The sequence below is a fragment of the Cyrtonyx montezumae genome, unplaced genomic scaffold (genome assembly GCF_038088225.1).
Source record: "Cyrtonyx montezumae isolate F1298 unplaced genomic scaffold, pur_monq_1.0 scaffold_8, whole genome shotgun sequence".
Taxonomy (NCBI): domain Eukaryota; kingdom Metazoa; phylum Chordata; class Aves; order Galliformes; family Odontophoridae; genus Cyrtonyx; species Cyrtonyx montezumae.
In genome coordinates, this window is record NW_027072089.1 from 95,910,808 (window position 1) to 95,935,261 (window position 24,454).

The window sequence follows — 24,454 nt, forward strand, 5'->3', positions numbered from 1 at the left end:
CCTAAGTGTATGCCAGTCCGTTGCTCCAGTAGAAGATCCCAGCTCTTCCCTTGACTTTTCTCCCACTCCCTTCAGTGTGATGTGAATCAGGCCTTCATTCACCCACCCCTCACATTTAGAGCCCGCACCCCGGTCCCCTGACATCCCTCTGGGGCCTTGGGGAAGGAAGAAAGCTCAGCGTGAGGAGTCAGATCGAACATCGCAAAACTTTTCCCCTCAGAGCGGTGATGGCGTTCAAGAGATGCGGCACTGGGGGACACAATTAGCGGCCAGCAGCGGTGGCGGGTTTCACTGGGCGATCTTAGAGCTGGTTTCCGTGACGGGATAGCGGGGCACGGACGCTGTCCCGCGGCCACCAGGGGGCGCGGCAGCGGCGGCGCGGCGCGGCGGGGCGGAGCGGGGCGCGCAGTCCCCGCGGGTCGCGGCGCGGGGCGCAGCCGGGCCGGGCGGGCAGCGCCGAGGAGCGGGGCGGGCACAAAAGCGCGGCGCCGAGCGGAGCCGCGGAGGAGTCGGTGTTGGAGCGGCTGCTCGCAGGATGCAGGCGGGGCGGAGGAGTTGGGCTCGGGTGCTGAGCGCGCTGCTGTGGGTGGCCCTGGCGCGCTGCTACAACGTGGACGTGGGACGTCCCGTGGTCTTTCAGGGTCCCAACGGGTCCTTCTTCGGGTACTCGGTGCTGCAGCACTACCACGACAGCACGCGGTGGTGAGTAGCGGGCGGGGGCCGGGGAGGCGGTGGGGGAAACGGGAGCGGCTCGAGGAGCGGGCTTCTCCGTACTGGTGGGGTTTCTTGTTTTAGCAACCATCGGGGACGGAAAGTTTGCCCGCATCTCGAAGGATCGTGCAGCTGGAGTGCTTCCCGCTCGTCCCGGCAGCTGGAAGGAGACTGGGAGTGGGGTCTGAGCCTCTCCCTGGTTGGTGAGAGGCTCTTTGTTAGAATTAAAACTGGCTTCTCTTAATGGGACCTAGCTGGTGTCTGCCGTCCTTCTCGTGTGCCGCTGCCAGCGAAACGTCCACAGAGCTTCTCTTTATCTCCCGCACCGACGGCTCAGCTGCGGAGGGGGAACTGAGGGGCACTGTGATAGACATAAGTGTATTCATGCCACGTCCGGTTCTTTAAAAATGGACTTCTTTCAAACCCCCCCCCCCACCATCCTACCATTGACGACAAGTTGTGCGCTCTGCCTTTTTGCATGGCGGCTTTCACGGCGCGGTCGTGGCTGGGGGTGCTTCTCAGCGCGCCCCGTCTGGCAGCGCTGCTCGGATGGGGCAGGAGCACCGCGCTGGGATTCTCACGGCTGCGATGTGGGGACGTGAAAGGGATGCGGTGCTCGTGGGCAACGGGCTGTCCTCGGGTGGCAGCCCCCGCTGTGACCCTTTGGGGCGGCACGTGGAGCCGCGAGGGTCGGGCTGGCGGTGCTGATGGGAGAGCCCTTCTGTCGCTGTGGAATAGGGGAGCTTGTTGAATAGGGGCTCCTTCAGGGTCCCGTCCCCAGCAGAGGTGATAACAGCTCAGGAACATACCATCCAAAATATTTTCGTTTTTTACAAACGCACACTAGTCGTAATACATAGGTGGAGTCTGAAGGTGAAGGTCTGTGCAGCCTTCTTTTGGTTTTTTGAAGCTGTCACCCTGTGCTGGAGGGGCAGTGTCAGTTTTAAGTGGTTAATGTGTTCCTGCTGGGGCTCTTAAGGGATCTGTCAGTACTTTCTGAACATTCAGACCATTGAAAGACTGAACCCTTGTCAGTGCCATGAGCTTTGTCTCCTTCAACTGACCCGGGCATGAAGGCTTGCAGTGTTGTAAAGCACTATTTCGAAGCCAATATTCATACTGGACAAAGCCATACTACAGATACCACTTCAGAGCATGAAAGCCCCTGATTTCCATTGTAAAGTGATTACAAGTTGCACCTTATTCAAGGAGGAGATACAATCTCAGTTGTATTGCATGAGCACAGAGGGAAATGGTTAGCAGAATGGATGGCAATTTGTCAGGTTTTTGAGTGCGTAGCTTTTGTGCGTAAAGCTGTGGAGACATTTTCTTAGTTGGCTTGTAGGATTAATGCGTGATGGTTTATTCTTTCAAAATGTAATATGCTGGGGACAGGATGTGGGCTGGTATATCGAGTAGGTATGTTGCTCCTGGACTGATGACTCCCATTTATTTCCTTGGACTCCACGGCAGATACAAAGACCACAGTAACACAATTTGATAAAGCAAATTCTCAGCTATGAAACGCTGTTTTTCAACACAGCCATCACCATGAGCAATGCATTTTTGCCTGTGATGAGCAAGAGCTGCATTCATAGAAATCTGCACCAGTGGAAGTGATGCACTAATACCATTGCTGAAACACAACACCCACCACCTCACTGTGCTCGCATCCACTGTTTGGTCTCTGTAAATGTTCAACATGTGTTGATGAGTGCCATTTTTTCTGCACGCAGAAATTCTGTGGCACACCTTTGCTTCAGGTGTGCTTCCACATCTGAGTCTGTTTGGTCAGACTGCTCCTCTGCTGCTGTCTGTCACATGATAACAACATGTAGTGGAATGTAGGTAGGAAGGTTCAACTCCTACTGCCATACCACCACCATCTGCCTCTGACATTGTGGGCCAACACAATAAAAACGGAGGCATTACTTTTGGAGCAGCCCTTGTGTGTAATAAATATGTTTGCTGTTCATCCCACTGCAGCACGCAGCTGCTGTTAACAGCCATAGTATTATTCTGTTTGTGTCTGTCAGTTTTGTTCTTAGCTTTATGGCTTTTCTTTACGTGAAGAAGCGTCACGGTTTTGTTTTCTCGTGTTTCCTTGGCCTAAAGACTTCTCACAGAAGTTAACCTAGGTTAACTTTGAGTTGTGATACTTCGGTCAAAATGGCTTGCAGGATCAGCTGTGCAGTATGTGAGCCTGTAAAAATATGATCAATGCTATCTCCTGCCTTTGTAAATTTATTTAATGTGTTAACAAGCTCCAAAGCATTAGAGAGTGTTATCGTGATAGCTCAGGGTTTCTTAATCTTTATTGCCTAAGGACCCAATATTCCCCTAATGTACTTCTGATCATCAGAGCATCTTAGCTCAAGTGTGTTGCTCTCAGCAGCCTGTCCATGATTTTCTATGTATAGAAAATCACTGCCTCATAATGAAGTGTTATCTGTAATTGCCAGCTTTTCAACTTCAGTGTTTCAGCCACTCATTTTCCCACACCACAAAGGCACTTATCTGCATTGTTTGCTATAATCTGTAGATCTTAAGCAAATGAACTCAGAGTTGTGTCATTCCTGGAGATTTATATGAACTAAATTCATTGTTGTGTCCGATGTGGACACAGAGGTTATAATGGAATATGAGTATTCATCCTCCTCTACACTTGCGATGCAGGTCTGTGCCTCTGACCTGTCTGAAATAGTTAATTCCAGTAATCCTTCCTTCTAGGAGTTATTTTTGCAGTTTCTTTCTCAAGAGTAGCCTATCGTTGCAGATGTGCTGAGGTCATTGTTTTTCTGACAATGCCCCGTTTTCCTTCCTTAGCCAGGTTCTGTGACTGTGATGTAGAAAGATTTACCCAGCTCCCTGTTCCCCTTTCCAGCAAAGCAAGGATCCAGGTGGTTGCTTACGTTTGGAGCACAGACAAGCTGAAGTGCTTCTGTTCTCTGGAAATAATTTTCAAGCTTGGAGTAAAGACCCAGCAGAGTGACCAAGAATGTGACTTCCTCTGCTTTTGTGAAGAGACGATTCAAGAACAAACAGCATCAGTTTTGCACCAGTAAAAAATGTCAGTGATATGATGTCTCTCGTCATTCTTTTATTAACATAGTGTTACTTTATCTCTCTCCTTTCCCCATCTTACTGGCACTCCCCCAAATCCCTCTGCAAGTCCAGGTTAACAACTTCATCTTTTCTGGCAGCACGATCCAGCACTAAAAAGTAATGTAGTCGTTTCAGCTGCTCAGCATCCTGCTGTGAGAATGACGGGGAGGAATGAGCCTAGCTGCTGCTGCACCCCTTCAGTCCCACTGTGCTGCCACTGCTGAAACTTGGGGCTGGTTTTGCATCTCAGGCTGATGGAAATGTGTTGCTAGGGCACAGTGCGTGTGCGGGCAACCCACATAAGACATGGGAACAGATCAACCTGATGAAGGGTGGATGCTGTGTTAATAATGCTGTGTTGCATTGATGATGCTGTAGGTAGAGCTGGGGTGTTTGGGGAAGGTGGAGAGTCTGGGCTTGCTGTTGTTGCTCCCAATCTTCCACTCAGAACATTCCTCCCACTTCTAGTTCTGCACATCTTAGGTGAACCCCTGGGATTTTTATTTTGAGGGATTCATGACTGGCAGGAACCCTTCTGATGGGGATAAACGCGAGTGGAATGTGCTGGTGGTGCACCCTCTCCTGGTGCTGCCTTTGAAATCTGCTGTGGTATGCGGGGATATTTAAAGATTTTTTTCCCCTGCCACTTAACATTGCTGTGAGGTGAGATGCCCACACTCCACAGTCCTTGAGCCATGATTGCCTAATTGCTGCTGGCATGCTGCGGGCTGATGCTCGGTGTGTTTGGCATCCCTCCATGCCATTGGGCAGCTCCCTTTACTGCTCTTCCCTCTAAATGTGGCACTTAGCTTCCAAATCTATATGTCCTGAGGGTCAGTCACCAGCAAAGTAGCAGTTACTGTTCTGCAGGAAGTAATTTTAAGGATGTGTGCATTTCCTTGTGGCCAGAGATCTCCTTGTCATCTATTAATACTGTAGGCTGATGCAGCACCTGCACTGGCTGCACAGCTTCAGAGATGTCTCTGTGTGGATGAAGGTGTTTGTCCTTGACCATGTGAATGTGGATTCGAGAGAAGGTTAAATGGCCTCTCTGTTTACTGTTTCTCATGTCGGCTTAGATCCCAGTAGTTGGTTCACAGGGCCAGTGAGATATGGCCAACTGTTAGAGATTTCTATGTACATCAAGCAAAAGTGACCTTAACGTGCCCTGAGCCCCACTTCTAATGCCCTTGGTTGTCTTCATGGGAAAATGATCCCTTTCCCTTGGTTGGATTACCTGTTCAAGTTGTCTCCTTGCAGCTGCTCACTATCTGCTAGCCCCCGGGGGGCTTCCTGCAGAGTGTTATGGCTGTGGGTAACCTCTGCAAAGAGTACCAATCTCATCATGAGCCTTTGGCAAAGGTTATAAGACTGCTCATGTTTGCTTTCTGACAGGACTCCTAGAGCAGCCCCGATGAGCTCTACTACAACATTAGACTGTTTTAATCTAGGCTATATTAATAACAATAGCAAACCTCACAGTGGTACTTCTGTGGGGTTTTTTTTTGTTTGTTTTTAGGTCAGGCAAGAAGACACAGTACTGAATCACAAGAGTGTATGAGACTCTAAGGCTTTGTTTTAAAATGTGTTTCTGTTTGTGTATGGTACCAAAGAAACACACCTTTTCTGTTTGCAGTGATGTTTCATAGAAATCTCAAATTATTTCCAAGGTGTTTTAGTGTGTAGGGAAGACACAAAATGGATATTTGTTTTGCTCAATGAGCTCTGTAACATTAGGATGCAAAAGAGTCTTCTGTCCATCTCTGCTGAGGAGTCTTTTGACAAATAGGTACGAGGCTGAACTCTTCTCTGCAGTGTCTGGCAATAGGACGAGGGGAAGTGGCCTCAAACTGAACCATAAGAAGTTCTGCCCCTATGAGCATGGGAACTTCTTCACAGTGCAGTGATGGAGCACTGGCACAGCTGCACAGAGAGGTGGTGCAGTCTCCCTCTCTGGAGATGTTCAAGACCTGCTTGGATGCCTACTTGTGCAACCTGGGCTAGGGAGCTGCTTTGGCAGGGGGGTAGAACTCCGTGGTCTCTAGAGGTCCCTTCCAGACCCTACAGTTCTGTGATTCTGTGATCTTCTTCCAACAGGTTGAACACTTGTGTGCAGAAACTAAAGATGTAAGGAGATCTTCTATTGGCAAGAGTAATACTCTAATACTCCAGCCTCTATTCTTTTAATAGGTTCATAGGTTCATAAGGTTGGAAAGGACCTACAAGATCATCTAGTCCAACCATCCTCCTATCACCATCCCTACCCAACTACTAAATCAAATCCCTTAGCACCTCATCTAAACGCTTCTTGAACAGCGCTAGGGATGGTGCCTCAACCACCTCCCTAGGCAGGCCATTCCAGTGCCTGACCACTCTTTCAGAAAAAAAATGTTTCCTCAGGTCTAATCTAAATCTTCCCCGGCGCAACTTGTGGCCATTCCCTCTCGTCCTCTCATTATTTATCAGGGAGAAGAGGCCCACCCCCTCCTCACCACAACCCCCCTTCAGGAAGTGGTAGAGTGCAATAAGGAATAAATAATAAAACTGAAGTGAGTGGTACATGGTGAATGCCGACCTGAGCAGCCTAAAAGCACGTGGCCCAGCAGGCAGAGACCTCCGTGCCACCTCCCCAAAGCCAACTTCCCAGGGCCTGAGCAAGTGTGGGTCACATCAGTCAGAGCAGGAAATCTGCTGAGGCTTCAGCCTCCGTGGAGGAAGTGTAAGAGTGAATGAATGAAGCAAGATCCTGAGATTACATTAGAGGTGATGTAGGTGAACTACCAATTTTGAATGTCCGGGTATTCAGAACAATCCAAAATAGGTTTGCTTCCAGCATGCATTAGTGGCTGCTTCCTTGTGCTCAGTCCATATGAAGGAAGAAACCTATTTTTTGAAAGGTGTGTTGACTCAGGACAGTTTGATTAATGTGGTCTGTGATAGTATCCTACTCTAATATGTAATCACTAATTTTTCCCTTTTAGCTTTCTTTTAACAGGGCTGAAGAGTCTCAGTGATTTAGACTTCTTAAGCCCCATCTGGGGCTCTCCAACCTGAGAAATTTACTTTTTTGGGGGGGTTGGAAGAAAGCTTTGTTTAAACTGGAGTTCAGCACAACTTGTGTTATCTTATTTTTGTAACAGGTCATAGAAACAGTTTCTTGCCATTTGGAATTTGAACCTGTAACTCTTTAAGCTAGTAATATCCCGACCCTTATTTGCTTTGGTTAGACCTCACGAATGTCAGTAAGTGAATGACACGTGTTCGTTGCCTGTGTAAATGAAGTGAATGGCATTTCATTTTCTGCCTGCTGTCTGCGTGGTGGGATTTCCACGTCAGGCTGTTATTTCAGGATCCTTTGCTCTAACTCCACAATGTGCTCAGACCTTGTAGGCTTCAGCAACTTAAGCATTTCAGCCATTAATTCTTCTCCCTTGTGAAAACATGACCTGTGATATTTAGGACAGCCCCACTGAACTTCTCTGTACAATACCACTTAGCTTGTGAGGCTTTTGTAGGAAACAGTCACTTAATGTAGGGATTTCTCTTCATTTTCTATTCCTATGTGCCATGGGATGGTTTTGTCATATCTGGAGGTCCATGTTATAGAAGACGCTCCTGATGGCAGCTATTTTGGGTGGCCTATGGTGCCTGGGACACAGGCGTGCCTCAGGTCTCTGTGAGGAAGTGTTGATGGGTGGTGGTTGGGTTTGGAAATTCAAACTGGAGCCTACCAAGAAGGATGACAGAGAAGTCATTTAAAAGAAGGAAGGCTTCTTTTTTGTGACTGATACTGAGCTGCTCATCTGTGCTGTGTGTGTGGGCTGTGTACAGAGATTGGCTTTGCAGCAGAAGTTCCCTTGGCCTCTGTGGCCTGCTGCTGCCTTCCAGGTAATAGGCTGGGCCTACACACACAGGCACTGGAGTCTGACTTAAAGAGTAAGTGATGGCCGATAGCAAGGCAAGGCAATATGGAAGAAATTTGCTCCTGTGTTTTTTGTTTGTTTGTTTTTTGTTGTTAAAGCTGTAATTACATAAAATCTTCTGCTAATGGAGTGCCTCAACTTTCTAAGCAATCTTATTAAACTTTAGCTGGCTAGAAACATTCAGGTTCGTGCTTCTTCCTCTCAGGGCTGTGTATTTTAGGTCTCGTGTTGTTTTTGTTTTTTTTCTTTGTTTGTTTCTTTGTTTTTTATGCCAATAGGGGTGTAGTTAGAACTGAGGAAAAATAGATGTGGCTGCTGTTGTCTGTCTTTATACTTTCCTAAATGCTATCTGGGGTAAGCAAAGGAACTGCTTTACAAGTGTTATACTCCTAATGGATGTTTAATTTATTAAAGTATTCATGGCTTCATTAGGGGAAAACATGTTTGTACTGTTGGTATTGTTTTCAGTTTGCGAACCAATGTTATCATTTTACAAGGTTTCTGGAAAAAAAATGCTTTAGCTGAGGAATCCCTGGCCATGTGAACCTTGATGTTTGTTATTTTTTTGATTATTATTATTTTCTCTTGAAATTAATAACTTGTTTCTTTATGTTTGGTTTCCAGGGTCTTGGTTGGAGCTCCCAAGGCAGACTCTAGATACAGCACCTCTATCCAGTCCCCAGGAGCAGTGTTTAAATGTCGAGTTCACACCAATCCTGACAGAAGATGCACAGAGCTGGATATGGGTCGAGGTGGGTAGCAGTGATACTTTGAGGGGAGGGACCACAAAGTGCCCCATGTGGCTAGCAGTCCTGCCAGCCTTAAAGGGGTCCCAGCTTTCTCTGAGAGAGTCCTACTTACACTATTGTACATAGTCAGGATTGACTCTTCTCAGACATACTATCAGAATTAACCTGTTCCCAAAACAAGGCTCTGATATTAAACTTTCTGCTTAACTCTGATGTAGAAAATTGAAGGCATTAAACATTTCAATTTTCTTTTTCACATGATTAACATTATTGAATTCTCAATTTTCCATTAAAACTATGTTAGTATTGTTTTATTAATCTCTTCATGTTTGAGTTAAGTAGAAGCTTAGATTACAACTGTACTTTGGCTACATTTGACTTGTCCATCCACAATGTAAAGCATCTTTAATGCTTTAACAAATACTGCCTGTTGGAACTAAAAATATGGACCTCATTTATAAAGAAAATAAAAATGCCCCAGATCTCATTTTTCAGGATAATTTTGCTTTGATTGCATTTTGGAAGCAATTCTACATCTATTCCACTAACTTCAGTTGCATGGCTTATTCAAGTAAAGGTATGGGCATACTGCATTAGATGCTGTTTGGAATAGAGTCTATCCTCTAGGCACTATGAATGGTACCTAGTAACATCAGGAGCACCACCTTGATTAGTGCTTATGAAAAGTGGCAATAGGGATGAAAGGGAAAAGAAAAGCACTGACAGGCAGATGTTTGATGGCAGTCACTTTTCCAAGAGATTTCTTTCTAGAAACTTAACGTCTTCCTGCCTTGCTGCTGTTCTTTTCCTCCTGTAGGCAATTCCCGGGGCATGCTCTGTGGAAAGACTTGTAAAGAAGACAGAGATGATGAATGGATGGGTGTGAGCCTGGCTAGGCAGCCTAAGGCTGGTGGAAGTGTGCTGGTAGGTCCACTCTTCTCTTTGATCTCATTAAAGTCATTGCTGCTGCCTGACTCTAATGCTAAACACATCAGAATTAATATATTCAGTAGTGACTGATGGAGTCCAGCTTTATGGGCAACAAATTCTGTAGTCCTTTCCCTCAAACTGAAGGAAAATGAGCTCCAGCCAGAAAGTTTTATTTGAAGATGAATGACTTCAAAGTGATTACACCTGACTTGTGTCACCTAAGGGCTTCCTCCCAAATCTGGGGGATTAAATCTTCAAACAGAATAAATAGAACTTTGTCTGTGAGGTATCTGCTGTTTTGCTCTTTTCGTAGGTTGTCTGTGTTTATATATGCATTCATTTTCCACAAGCATATGTATTACATATCAGAACTCACCATGAAAAATGTAAGATGAGACTTTGGGGAAATATTTTGTCTTTATGTATATGTATTTTCCATTAATGAGGCGGAAGCGTTGAGAGTGAAGATGAATTAGTTGTGTGTGGGTGGCCTTGTTGTCTTTGATATGGTTACCATGCAAATAGAAAGGGTCAGGGAGAGCAGATGTGGTCCTTAGGATGTGGAATTTATTTCTGCAAAACATTTCCTTTACTGGAAAAAAAATCATAACAAGAGCTGGACAAGTACCTTTATAAAATATATGGGTATATTATGGTCAACATTTGCCTGTGTTTGCATCTGCTGTTGAACTCCATCTACCCTAGGAATTTGTGAAGGAATGTTAACTAAATAAGAGAAATTTCTGCACATGGACCTCCTATGGGGGAGCAGGAGGGATTTTCTACCTTTCTGTGATGGTGCAGTGGTATTTTATCTGATGGTCTCTGTTGGTGTACAGCTTGCCAGTGTTTTTGAGGCTGGCTGGTTTATTAACTTTGTTGAGTATTTGAACTATGTTCAACTGTAGAAGAGAAGGAGGAAAGCAGAATCGGATAAATAAAATATGTTATGAATGTACAGCAGAGCACAAAATGAAGCCATTCCAACTAGAAGAGTGTGTAAGCAATTTATGTTTTTGAGGGATAACCCAATAAGTGTGCTTAGAAGAAGTCTGCTTGATGACTGAGAAGTAATGAGCTCTGATCCAGACAAAGCAGCCTCCCGCTATGATGCTGTGTTGGAAGCGTTCAAGGTCAGGTTGGATGTGGCTTTGAGCAACCGAATGAAAGATGTCTCTGCCTGCAGCAGCGGGACATGGAGTGGGATGATCTTTAAAGCACCTTTCCAACTCAAACCATTGTGTGGTTCCAAGGTGCATCGTTCTTGTGATCTTGTAGTCACTGGCCTGATCCAGAGAAATTATTCTGTAATTTTCAGAAAATAAGTAAAAGCAGCAGAGGAGAGGGAACTATATGAAAAAGTCAGGCAACTGCCAGAGCAAGGGCTGGCTGCTCACTCACAACGACTTTTTAAAGTGGAAAGTTGAGGAGCTATCAGGCTGCTTAGCCTCAGTGTCTTCCCAGCAGTAGGAAGGCTGTGTTTTGAAAAGAGACCTTATCGTTATCTACAACTACCTGAAAGGAGGTTGTGGTGAACTGTGGTTTGGTCTCTTCTTCCACGTAACTAGCAATAGGACTAGGGGGAATGGCTTCAAGTTGTGTCAGGGGAGAATCGAGTTGGATATTTGGAAAAATTTCTCCAAAAGAGTGGTCAGGTGCTGAAACGGGCTGCTCAGGGAGGTGGTGGCTGAGTCACCATCCCTGGAGGAGGTGTTCAAGAGACATTGAGAAGTTGCACTAAGGGACAAGGTTTAGTGGGGAAATATTGGTGGTTGGTGGAAGGACTGGATGATCTTGGAGTTCTTTTCCGACCTCGGTGATTCTGTGATTCTGTGAAAATACTTTCTGCAAAGATCTTGCAAGTGCAATATTTTGTTGTTCAGTAGCCCTGGATTCTTTTATCGTTTTCATAAATAAGAGCAGTCACTTTTTAAACCCGTGTGAACTCTTTATGCTCTTGATGTCCTATGTTAGAGCATTTAGTTCCACAATTTAATTGTAGGTGATTTATCTTATTGGTTTTCCCCAATTCAGATTCCCTTTCTTCAGATGGAAATACCAACTTCAGTGGAAAGAGAAATGTTAGGAGTGTGCAAGAGGCTTGGCTAGTGTTAGATAATGTGGATTGTGTCTGAGCCCGTGATGTGCCAGGATATTACTGAAACAAGGTTTCAAACTGATAATGAAGGCTTAAAAAATTAACAAGATCATCTAAAAAATAAACTTTAAGTTTACAGTTTGGTGGCTTCCTATCCTGGATTATACTCAGGCAATATTTGGCATAATCTGATGGCTACAATAATACAGCTGAGATTGCTGACTCTTCCCAAACTGAAACAGCAAAATTGCTTCTTTTGCTTTTGTTGGGAGAGGAGCTGGGGACAGTGCATTATGATTTGGAGATAAGCCAACATGCTTTAATCTTGCCCTCTGGAAATACCTGTCACATCTGTTGTTGCTCTGCTTTTTATCATGTGTTGCCATTTTTCACTTTAAGCAGCTGACTTACTGGTACATGTAGTGATAAGCTTGCAGCAGGAAAGGGTGAGGGAGGGGAACCCATCACTGTGCCAAAGCCTTCATAGTGAAGAGCAAACTAGAAGTGGTTTGGCAGTGATGCATTTAAAATGTCCCTTGTCTGGACTCTTAACTTTAGAATTCAGCTCCTGAAGTGAAGTCTTGGTTTTATTTTCCTTTTTCTGTGGTGCAAAACCTATGGCTGGCATTCTTTCCCCAAGAAAGCAAAACACATTTGCTGTTCTGAAGTGATCTATCTGTTATAGCACAGTGATGCAACATCTGTTAGCTCTAGAGACCTCCACATGCTTGATCCAGGAAGATTTTATTTTGTTTCAGGGGTTTGCATCCTTTCTCCTGTGTTCCGCATCAAATTTGAATGTCTCCATCTTTGTTCTCAAAACCTTTTCAGACATGTACCACCAGAGAAGGAAGATCTTAGTTTAGCCTCCTTTGACAGTGCATCACCTTACTTCCACAACGTTGAGAAGTGCAGGGATCATGCATTATAATCCAAACAAATGCTTTTGTAAAGACAGGAGAACCAAAAGCAACTGCAGACAAGTTTTGCTATAGCAGGGAGACAAATGTGCTGGTTTCTGACTGCAGAGAAGTGAATATGGGCTGGGAGGGGAGATACTGAATTTCACTCCATTGGAAAAATACCAAATTCTGCAACTGTGGTCTGGGGGAGAGTTGGGAGAGCCATCAGCAGACTCTGGTTTACCAGTAGTTAATTGCGTTATGCTTGATTATGCACTGAATATAGAATATTTCATTATTGAAAACAAAAACATAGAAAATAACACCAAAAATGGAGGTGGGGGAGGGGAGGAGAAAAAAGCCCACAAACAAAAATCAAACAACTCTCCCCTGAAACAAACTAAAAATAAATAAATAAAACACAGATTAGGGAATAGCATTCAGAGTTACTAAAATACATCCACAGTCTCACATTGATTTTTGTGTGTGCTTTTGATGTAGAGGCTCCTTTATTATTATTTTTTTTCTTCTTATATTACAATGTCTCGGCCTCTGCACTTCACTCCTGCTTGCTCCTGAGCAAAGCCTGCTGCTTGTGATGAAATGCTGCTGCTCACCCTGTCTCTCTGTCATTTATGCTCCACTGGGAGAGATTAGTAGGTAAATTTATGCGTATCTGTCAGTTTTCAAAAGATAAAATGTCAGGAAATTTACAACACCATCATGCTTTATTAATCTTTTTATAATTAAAAAAAACTACATTTTTATCTTTTTCCATTTGAGTTAGTATCCAGAGTTGAGGTTGACTTAACTACATGTCAACTTTAACGGTATGTGTCTTTATAGTACTGAATTCAGAAGGAACATGCCTGTGCATATTTGTACTCATGGTACTGACATAAGAAAAACTATTTCCTTGTTATTCAAAGAATGAGCATTACTGCTGTTGAATTTTGAGTGGTGCATGGGGATTAGTCATAAGCTGTGTCCCTGAAGCTGTTCTGTGCTGAGCTGCTGACATGCATTTGATTGTCAAGCCAAGTGCACTGTAAGCATCCTTTGCGTGATGGGTGGCAATATATGGATTATTATTATTTTTTAATTTGTCGTGGAATCATAAAATTGTTTCAGCTGGAAGGGGCCCCTAAAGGTCTTCTAATCCAGCTCTCCTGCACAGGAACACCTACAGCTAGATTGAAATGCTCAGAGCCCCATCCAGCCTGACCTTGAATATCTCCAAGGACAAGGCATCCACCATGTGTCCGGGCAACCTGTTACAGTGCCTTACCACCCTTATTGTAAAAAACTTCTTCTTTTTATGCAGTCTAAATCTCTCCTCTTTTATTCTGAAACCGTTTCCTCCTTGTCCTATCACAACAGTCCCTAATAAAGAGTTCATCCCCTTCTTTTCTGTAGCTCCCCTTTAGATGTTGAAAGGCTGCTATCAGGTCTCCCTGGCGATTATTCTTCTCCAAGCCAAACAGCTCTAGCTCTCAGCTTGTCCTTGTCGGGGAGATGTTCCATTCCTTAAATTGTTTTTGTGGCTCTAATTTTTGCTAATGTTGACATATTTCTATTGGTGATGTGAACAGCTCTGAGGTGTTGAGGCAGGAAGGTGGTGTAGCATGAGGACAAGAAGGGAAGAAGGTGTCCCATCTTGGGATGATAGGGTAAAATGTAGGGCTTGTGAATGTGGTTGTCACAGGCCTCTCTGGGATAGCAGGACTGGTACAAAGTTTCCAGGAAAAGTTGAAAGTGTGTTAAAGGGGTGATTTGTAGCAGAGAACTTTCTTCTGTGATGATGAGACCAAGATTTAAGTGATACAAATTGATGCATCTACACTGATGTTCCCAATTTAAACCAGCTGGGAATATGGCTCCCCTTGTGTGCAAGTTGCAAATCCTTGCCGTTTCACGTCTCATTTCTTCTTATTCTGATTAATCCTTCTGCATAAGACAACTTGTGGCTTGTCTGGAAGCAATGCAGTGTTATTTTTTGGAGCAAGCCAGCATCTGGGAAGGTGTGAACCAGTATGTCTCTCTACATGGCATTTATCCTGAGTCCTAGTGAAGCTGGTTTAGCCTTTGTTGATCTTACTCTGCATGCTTTAGGTTGCTCAGAGTGCTGTCCTGCAGCTCTCAGTTAGTAACACGTGGTGTGATCTGTTTAGGCCTGCGCACACCGCTGGAAAAACATCTACTACGAGACAGAGTACATTCTGCCCCATGGCTTCTGCAACATCATTCCCCCCAACCTTCAGCCCAGTGGGAGGAAGCTCGTGCCCTGCTATGAAGGTAAGGGTGGAGGGGTGGGAAAGGAGGTTGCCTCCATCTCTGGTCTCTAGTTTTGTAGCTGTTGTTATCCCTTTGTTTCCAGTACATTAGCCCTTGCTGCTGATTTTACTTTACTACTACTTTACTACTACTTTACTACTACTTTACTACTACTTTACTACTACTTTACTACTACTTTACTACTACTTTACTACTACTTTACTACTACTTTACTACTACCTTACTACTACCTTACTACTACCTTACTACTACCTTACTACTACCTTACTACTACCTTACTACTACCTTACTACTACCTTACTACTACCTTACTACTACCTTACTACTACCTTACTACTACCTTACTACTACTTTACTCTATTTTCTCCCTCTAACATGCAGTCTTGAACAGATTGGGAGGGAGGTTGGGTTTTGCATGAAGCTAGGAGAACAACACAATGTTTGAACAAATCCTGAGACTTGCTGTGCATGATTACAGTTTACTAGAGGAGCTTTACATTTCTGAACTGTATTTGGAGGCTATGGTTCTCTTTCCTGTATATGAATTATCAGTAGATAACAGGTCTCTCATGCTAAGCTGTAGCACAGGTTAAATTGGGAATACTAATTAGGAATTGCTTTGCTTATGGAAATATTTTCAGTGTTGTATTTTGGTTTGTCAGAGGACAAGAGGGGGGGGGAAGAGCTTACTTATTGCCTGATTCATTTCAGGGAACTTCTGTGGCAGTTCTCTATAACTGCTGCTACACTTTAGATTCTGTAAAGCATTTGGATGTTCCTAAGATCAGGATTTAGGTGGGCATGGCAAAAGAAGGCTCCAGCACCCTGAACAATTGGCCTCTGTCCCTGTTTTCACTGTAAATCCCAAGTGTCGATGTCATAATTTTCCAGTTTTCTGGTGCATTTGCAATTTTGGTATCATGTTTCCTTTCCTTAAAACTTCAGAAGGCAGCATCACCTCAGCCAAAGGCAATTAACTAAACCAGAGGTGTAGGTATGCTGTTACAAAGATAAGTGATCTCCTAAGGTTTCTCAGCTTCCAAAGAGGCAGTGGGGAAAACACTATCTTGGATTTCTCCTTCCTGTCCTGGGCATTATCCTTCCCCTCTTGCCTTTAGGAGCTTGTAAAAATGCAGGATTTGGAGGCCAAGGTTCAGCATGGTTTGCTATGGGCAAAACCTCTGATTTTATTTATTTGTTTTCATTGTTAACTGATGAGATTTTTGTCTTCAATGCATATGTCTGCTTGGAAGCAGCACATAATTGTGTACAACAAGTTTACCAGACCTGAAATTATTCACTATTTGAAATATGAGAGGTTTTGAGTCTCGTGAACCAACCACTCCAGCTGGCTTGTGACAGAGTACAAGTGAACCGTGTAAGCCTTCCTGTTGTGAGTGCTGTCCCATTGTATTTGTTCTTTCTTCTTCGTTCCTGTCAGTAAAACTGAACTTGTGCTTCACACTGAGGTAATGTGGTGCGAATAGTCTGGTAGGAGCTGTGGTGATCAGCACGCATGTGTGGAGACACTGCCAGGGTTTCCTCCAAGCCTTTGTCATCACTCTGATGTTTGCTTTAAAAACTGCTTGTCTGAAGCTGTTGCAGGGAGGTTGTTTCTGGAGGAGACAAACTGCTTGTGTTTTTCTGTGCGTCATGTCTTGAGAGTAAAGAGGCTGCTAATCTGACAGGATATTTGCCAGGAATTGCTAGAAAATAGAAGTGTGTGGGCCTAGTGTATGCAAAGCAGCCAGTGGAAAATTGGCAGGGCTGGTGCAGTACAATGTTGGCTTAGCTTCACTTCATGCTAGAATGAAAATTGGAGTTTTGGGACTGATTTATCCCTCATCCCCCCATCTGCCATTGTCAGACATGAAATTGAAAGGTTACAAGGGATGGCTGCGCTTGTTTGTTCCTGGAACTTTTAGGTTTCAACAAAACAAGCCTGATCCCCGGTTTGAGTGATAGCCATGTTACAGCATGCAGATGGGTTCATCGTTTGAGATCAGCTGTGATCCACTCATTCTGTGGCAATCCCTTGCTTTCTGGAAGGAGAAGAAAGTCACCTCCACTGACTCTATGGATTAAGAGGAGCAGTCTGAAGGGGAGAAGCAAGGGGTTTCATAGGAACAATAAATGCAGTGCATGATGCTTCCAAAGGGCCTCTAAAGCTGAAGCCTGTAATTAGTGCATCTGGGGTGATAAACCTCATGAGAAGCTAACGTGGCTGTCTGATCCAAGGCTAGAACTGGCTCTTGCCAACTGGCGAAGTGTTCAGGCCAGCTGAGTGCACATCAGTTGCCATACATTTGTGTGCGTGCACCTCAAGAGGGATTATTAGCTTGTGTAAAAGTCTTGTGCCAAAAGGGGAGAGGAATCTGACTGCTGGACAGGCATCCTTAATGTATGCAGTATGTTTTCTCTCCATGTAAAACACGCTGTATAACTGAAGACAAGAGGAAATGGAAATTTACTGACTGGATGGTAAGGGTTCAACAACGTGGTGGTCTCAATCCATCTTATTCTTGTCCAGTTTCTCTGAAATGGCTGACAGAAGTCTGGAAGCTGTTGATTGCTAATGAGAACAGCAGCAAGCCTAATAGTTAAATGCAGTCTTTCTGAGTAGGAGCTAATCCTGGTTTATATGAGTTGAATGTCCTTTGAGGTATAGCTGGTGTATGGAGCCGTGGTCTTCCAGGCAGTGCTTTCACTTGTTTAGTTTTTTCCATAGCTGCCTCTTCATTGTCCTGATGCATTCAGTTTACAGTGAAGAAGGGTGGCTGCTTCCAGAGTGAGAGGTAGCTCAGCTGTATGGGAAGAGCTGGATGGTGGTTGGACTAGATGATCTTGTAGGTCCTTTCCAACCTAATGTATTTATGAATCTATGAATCTATGCAATGGTTTCCTAGTCCTGTGGTAGGAGCTGGTGAGGGAGGCAGGGCAAGCTGGTGGGCCTGTGGTTTGTAAATAAGGAGTACAGCACATCTTTACGTGCCTTCCCTCCAAAGGGATGAGTAGGTTTGCTCACAGGGTTCAGACCACAATTGGTTTTCTGGGAGGCATTGAAATATCCCTGTGGTGTGGTGCAAACCCAATACCACAATGTTACGTAAAAAAATAAATAAAAAAATTACTACTTTTTCTTCCCAGAGTAGTGAAACACAGGAAGATGCGGGAAAAAAAAGAGGCTCTCAGGGCAATAGGCAGCGTATTTCAATTGTCCATTCTAATTCTATCTATGAAGATGGTAGATAAAAGATTTTATTGCACAGTGAAGCTCTTGTTGTGTTACGGTATTGAAGTTTGCTTACAGGCTTGGATTTGCTCAGAGAAGAGGCATTTGTCTTCATAGTCGTCACACATCATAGCTCATCCTTTTTGTGTATTGTTTTGTCCAATTACTTCTTAGTCAAGCTTACTTTTTTTCATAAACTAAAATCATTCTGGCTATAAAACACTACCCTCTTTTTATTTTGTTTTTTTGTTTTTCCTTTCCCTTGTTTAAGCCATTATTCAAAATCACAAAGGCAGCTACATCTCTCAGGCTCAGCCTCATTGTACTGTTTCACCATCAGCCATTGCCACAGCAGTTAGTGTAGTGGCTTGTGGTCTGCATAATCAGGGGGTTACAGTGGTCTGTGGGCAGATGTGAGAACAGTAAAGTAATGTAAAAACAAAGGATTTGTTCATGGCAGCAGTTATTGCTTGCAGCTATGTGGAAATTACCGAATTCACTGCGTGCACTGTTTAAACCTCATGCAAATGTTGCTATTCAGGTGTCCAAAAGCTGTGTGCTGATGCAGTATCTGCACAGTTTCCTGCTGGCTGCTGGCTTTAATGAATGAGTGATGATATGAGTGACAAGTATCACAACTGTGACACCACTGAGGTAAAGGGGAGGTAGAAGCAATCTTGTTTTTTATGCTCTTTGGGCTCATCTGCTAATTGAGAGAGGCAGGCTGACTGTAGGAGAGCACAGAAGTCTGAGGGGCTGGGCTATGACCATCCAGGACATGAGGAGCTGCTCTGGGCTGTGACCCTGATTGCGTGAGCAAGAAGGAGACGTGCTTGTGGGGAGAGCCATGTACAGTTGAGGTAGGCTGAAGAGAGGAGTGGGTTTTCTGCTGGAATTATTATGCCAGGCTCCAAGAACACGGTGTCCAGACACATTGGGCTGTTGTCTCTCTGGGAAGGACTGCTAGTGTTGACATCCTCTTGAAACATAATTTTCAGTCTCTACTTTGTTTCAGTGGAGTTTCAAATGCTCAAATAGCCTCAATATCTGATATGTTTGGGGCATTGTGCTTCAGATTCCCCTTGCAAATTGCCATTAGGTTCATTAAGAGCAAGTGCCAGATCCTGCTCTTTGGTCACAACAACCCCAGGCAATCCTACAGGTTTGGGTCAAAAAGGCTGGATGTCTGTGTGGAAGAAGTGGACCTGGGAGTGTTGGTCAACTCTCAGCTAAACATGAGCCAGCAGTGTGCCCAGGTGGCCAAGTAGGCAAATGGTGTCCTGGTTTATATAAGAAATAGTGTTGCCAGCAGGAGCAGGGAGGTGATCATTCCCCAATCCTTCCCAAACACAGTTCTGATGGGGCCACACATTGAGTACTATATTCAGTTTTGAGCCCCTCGCTACAAAGAAAACATCATGGCTCTGGAGTGTGTCCAGAGAAGGGTAACTAAACTAGAGGGGGGTCTGTAACACAAGTCTTGTGAGGTGTGGCTGAAGGAACTGGAATAGTTTAGTCTGAAGAAGATGAGGCTCAGGAGAGACCATATAGCTTTCCTTAACTATTTGAAGGGAGATTGTGGTGGGGTGAGAGTCAGCCTCTTTTCCCACGTAACTACCAATAGGACTGGGGGAATGGCCTCAAGCTTTGCCAGGGGAGGTTCAGATTGAATATTACAAAAAAAATTTTTTCTCTAGAAGAGTGGTCTGGTGCTTGAATGGGCTGCCCAGTGAGATAGTTAAGTCACTGACCCTGGGGGTGTTCAAGAAACATTTAGATGTTGTACTGAGGGACATGATTTAGTGGTAAATATTGGTGTTAGGTGGAGGTTGATCTTGGAGTTTTTTTCCAACCTTGGTGATTCTATGATTAAAGCTTTTCCTCTCTCAAGGGTGCTAGGAGAACAGGTACATCAGTATATGTGGCACACTGAGATCATGTAGTGATAGGATGGAGGCTTGATACCCATAAGGAGGAATTATGATCACTGCTTTGCATTGTTGCTGTATTTATTCCTCTGTAATTTTTTTTTTTGTGAGAAGTATTATCAAGTATTTATTCAATTCAAATATTTTCATGTATTATTTTCAGTTCACAGATGCAGTGATTATATCCAAATTCAGCATTTACTTGAAATTCTGCATTCCCAATGGTCTGCTGTTACATCCATAGTGTAACTAGTTATTTAAGTGAAATCTATGACCATTAGTTTGAGCTGATAGTACTGGCACCCTAAGTGACTTAGAGCATCACAGATAACCATGAAAACCTTGGAGAAAACTATGATGTCTGTGAAGTGTGAGCTTCCATGGACAACCATTTAAACCATCAGATCTTTCCCATTCTTTATGCACTATTGCAGCCTGTCATCATTCAGTTCATTTGAATGCAAACTGGTTTTTCATTGCCTGACAATGAAAACAATAATGTGTGTGTTTCCATTCCTTTTTTCTAACATGTATGTTGCTGATAAAATCAGCTGTATTGTGTTTTGTGATGTATGGGCATTGTTTTTCAGTTTACTCCTAGATCTGAATTTGATCTCTTTTTTAGAGTAGGAAAAATTATACTATAATGAAACAGTGCTAATGTGTTAAATAATTTTTTGACATGATAAGAGTAGTAGTTTAATTTTTGTACGCATGTTGTTTTATGGGAAGGAAAACTTCTTTATCTCGAGAATGAAGTAATCTCACATGTTTTATCCAGTTGTGTGCAACAAACTGTGGGCTCATCCACCAACTTTGAACAGCTGCATTGTTGTATGGTTGAAGTTGTTACCGTTTCTTTTGTTGTCCTCCTGTACTTCTACATTCCCCTGGTTTGTATCTGCAGCTTTCAACGGACAGCTTGTGTGAGCTGGGCCACTTATCCACAAGAATTTGCAGAGAAAGCCTCTCTGTTGGCTTGAGTGACATGGGGCTATGATTTGGAGGATGCTCAGGACTTGCATATCGCCAAATTCCAGTTTCTGAGGGAGCTGCAATGTGTTTGAGGCTTTTGATTGTACTGTGGAAGGTGTGATGTAAGGCACAACCTGCTTGTTATGTAATCAAAGCTTGGTCAGATAGTTGAGGAAGGATGGATTGGAAAAATAATGTTGAAAAGATTGTTTGCAAAAGGAGAAATGTGAAAAAAAAAAAAAAAGAAAAAATCCCAAGGAAGAAGATTTATTTCTTTCATCCTGTGCTGAGCCATTTCATGCAATTATTATTTGCTTGATAGATACTATGGCAATTTCCCCTTTCTGTTTTAAAGAAATTTGTTTGATTAATTGATTGAAGGAGATACGTGAAGAAGCTATGAGCCAAGCCTGATACTGTTTTTATAGGGAAATGCACTATTTTCAATCCATCAGTCCATCAGCGGGGCTCAGCTGCAGGGGCTGGTTGAAGCCTAATGCCCTGCACCAGGTAAACCTCTTGCCAAGGTGTGCACTCAGTCAGGGGATGCCTCCTGACAGCCAGGGCAGGGTGTGAGCTTGGGTTACCAACAGCTGGGAGATACCACAGCTTGAATGTGTATTCAGGAAGAGGCAGAACATGTTTCGTGCCTCAGTGTGTCAAGTAGAAGAAAAATGACATGGTTGGAAGTGAAAGGGCATGATTTGGGCAAATGCAAAGCTTGCTTGCTGCAGTGCATCCCATGCAAGGCCAGAAATGCAGCCAAAGGGAAAGCATGGCCTTCAGGATACTCAGGCAGTATTTCTCAGGAAATGTCCTTTGGCATTTCCTCATTGGTGCTTAATTTAAAGCTTTCATGTCTACAAACAAGTATTTTTTCCAGTTGAAGAATGCCTGTCTTAGTCAGAGACTATATGTGAGCAGCCAGCAATCCTGAGCCTTGGTGATGCCTGAACAGCCAAGAGAAAGCATGGTGAACTTATTTTTGTGTGTTCTGTGGGCATGCTGCTGCACATTCCTAATGTGAACAGTATGTGTTTGGGGACACAGCTGTCCCTGTATCTGCCTGGGGTAGCTGTGCTGGGCACTAGGACCTGTCAGGGTGAGCCCCTCCTTGCATACACAGAGCATATGTTAATGCATATGCAGAGCATATGTTAATTTTTTCATTAATTTTTTTAAATGTATATAGGTACTGATTAAATGTGTAGTGATTTTCTCTCTTTTTCATTCAATATACAGTCATGTATATAGTGATGTATTTATATATTACAAAACATATAATACAGTATGATGTATAATTTTGATTTATATCAGTATACATTATCTTCCTAAGATCTTAAGGATATAATGTATAGATATATCTCTATATAAAAAGATATAATTACATATCATGTGTTACATGTATTGTTATGTAGAATAAGGAAGTGGTGAGAAGGCAGTACTTTATAATTCATTTTGATCTTCAGTATGATAAAACGTAGCCTGCGAGGAATTAGCTCGGTTCTGAAAAGACCATTTGCTCACTGATTGCATTTATTTATTTATTTTTTCCTATGATTTAGGAATAAGTTAATAATGCTTAACAAGATTGTGAGGGGAAAAAAATATTCCAGGCTATATAGGGACTACTTGGAGCCTGAATTACCCTTTCTCCTGGAACTTTTTTTCGTCCTTTGGAACATACTCTAACATGCAGGAAGTGGCAATACACTGAAGCTGTGCACTCATTATGGTAAATATTTGAATTCAGTGCTCAGGAAAAAAAACCAAAAAAACCTGACAGGTGGAACGTGATTTCTTCCTCTTGAGGCCTTGAGTTTAGTGTTTTTTTTTTTTTTTTAAGAGCAGTGTAGGTTTTTCTAGTTGTTTCTGTTGTTGTCTCCCTTACTCCAGTGTCCCAAAGCATCCCTCTGCCAGTGATGCTTGTGGGGGACCTCGTCCCACCATTAGCAGCCTCCCAGGCTGCATGTAGGGTGGTACAGAAACTCAGATGGGACAAGCCTGCTGTGCAGAGGTGAGGTGCCAGCATGACCACAACTGACTACAGTTCTTTACTTCTCTTGCCCAGAGTATAAGAAGAAGTACGGGGAGGAGCATGGCTCGTGCCAGGCGGGGATCGCAGGCTTCTTCACTGAGGTGAGTAGAAGTACTGAACCGTGGGAACTGGGGCTGTGAGTGGGCTCTTCTGATACATGTGTCCAGGGAAGGGAGCCTTCAAGTGCAGCCATTCTGCAAGCCTAATTGCGGTAACACAGCAAACATTCTCTTGCCTCTATACTGCCTGTCTGTCTGCCTGTCCAACCAGTGCTTCATAATGTAGGTGAATTCATCTTGACAAGTCTGGGACCAAACATGAGTGAGCAAACTCAGGGGATATTATTGTTATGTCCATTTCAAAACCCATGACAAAATATTTCTGTGTCTAATACTATTTTCTTTTGTTGGTGATCTAAAGCAATTTTCCCTGTAAGGATTTGTTTAAACGTGTGTGCATCTGTAGGTAACAGAACACTAGAACAGGCTGCCCAGAAAGGTTGTGAGCTCTCCTTCTCCCGAGACATTCAGAACCTGCCTGGATAAATTCCTGGGTGATCTTATCTAGATATTCCTGCTCTGGCAGGGGGATTGGACTAGATGATCTTTTGAGGTCCCTTCCAATCCCTGACATTCTGTGATTCTGTGATCTGTACCAATACATTAACATACACACACGCACATATATAGTTATATAAGTAAGGTAGGAAATGCCCTTTTTTTGGTTATGCTTCAGTTCTTCATTTCAAAAACGTGGTTTAAAAAACAAATAGCATCCAGAGTTATTATAAATACTGGATTGTATTCTTTGCCAGACAATGCTCTTATCAATCATATTTTAGTTAAGGCAAAGATTAATTTATTCCCTTATGTATGTTTTTGAAGGTTTTTGAAACGTTTCAAGGTTTAAAAAAGGAAAAAAACAACAAACACACAACTATTCTAGTGCATGTCAGGCTCCTTGTTGCTGTCGTGTCCAGTATACACTCACTCCTAAATAAGCATGTGTTGGGCTGCAGGGCTTGTCGAGGCTGATACAGCCAGATTAACAGTGTCCTCTCTGCTCTGGCAAGAGCTGATGTCCAAGTAAACCGGAATGGCAGGTGCTGGTGCTGCAGTGGCACTACCTGATAACTTGATGCTCAACAGCAGCAGCTGTTTCCTGGTTTCTCCATGCTCTCCAACCTGCTGCTGTTCCCAAGCTTAAATCCTTCTTTACTCCCATAGTTCAGAAGATAGCTTTGAACTTTCATTGCCTGGGGTAATTGTGGTGGCTCCAGTGCTTTCAGACTGAGCAGGAAATGCAGATAAATAGCTTTTTGGGTCAAAGAGGCAAGCTCCTACCATATTTTCAGTGCTGCTGATGCTTGTTCCTGATGGTCAGTGATCCTTTGACCTCAAGGACACAGCTGCTCCCAAGGAAAAAAGCTGTGACTGGGCCTATCTTCCACTTTGGCTGAGTATGTGGTCCTGTCCCTTCGCTTTATTAGGAATTTCCCTTGTTTAACAAGCCTGAAACAGCAGCCATTCAGCGCAGAATCTGGGGAATGGAATTCATTTGCCACAAGT

The 24,454-nt window shown here is 43.6% G+C and overlaps 1 protein-coding gene across 1 annotated transcript in view; it reads left to right on the forward strand.

Annotated features, from left to right (window-relative positions):
• Positions 1-535: 535 nt before the first annotated feature.
• Positions 536-24,454, forward strand: part of ITGA9 (integrin subunit alpha 9) — a 212,313-nt gene continuing 188,394 nt past the window's right edge. Inside the window, exons 1-5 of the mRNA XM_065752710.1 lie at positions 536-702; positions 8,364-8,491; positions 9,306-9,412; positions 14,590-14,713; positions 22,920-22,987. Coding sequence (XP_065608782.1) covers positions 536-702; positions 8,364-8,491; positions 9,306-9,412; positions 14,590-14,713; positions 22,920-22,987 — 594 coding nt within the window. The remainder of the gene's footprint in view (positions 703-8,363; positions 8,492-9,305; positions 9,413-14,589; positions 14,714-22,919; positions 22,988-24,454) is intronic.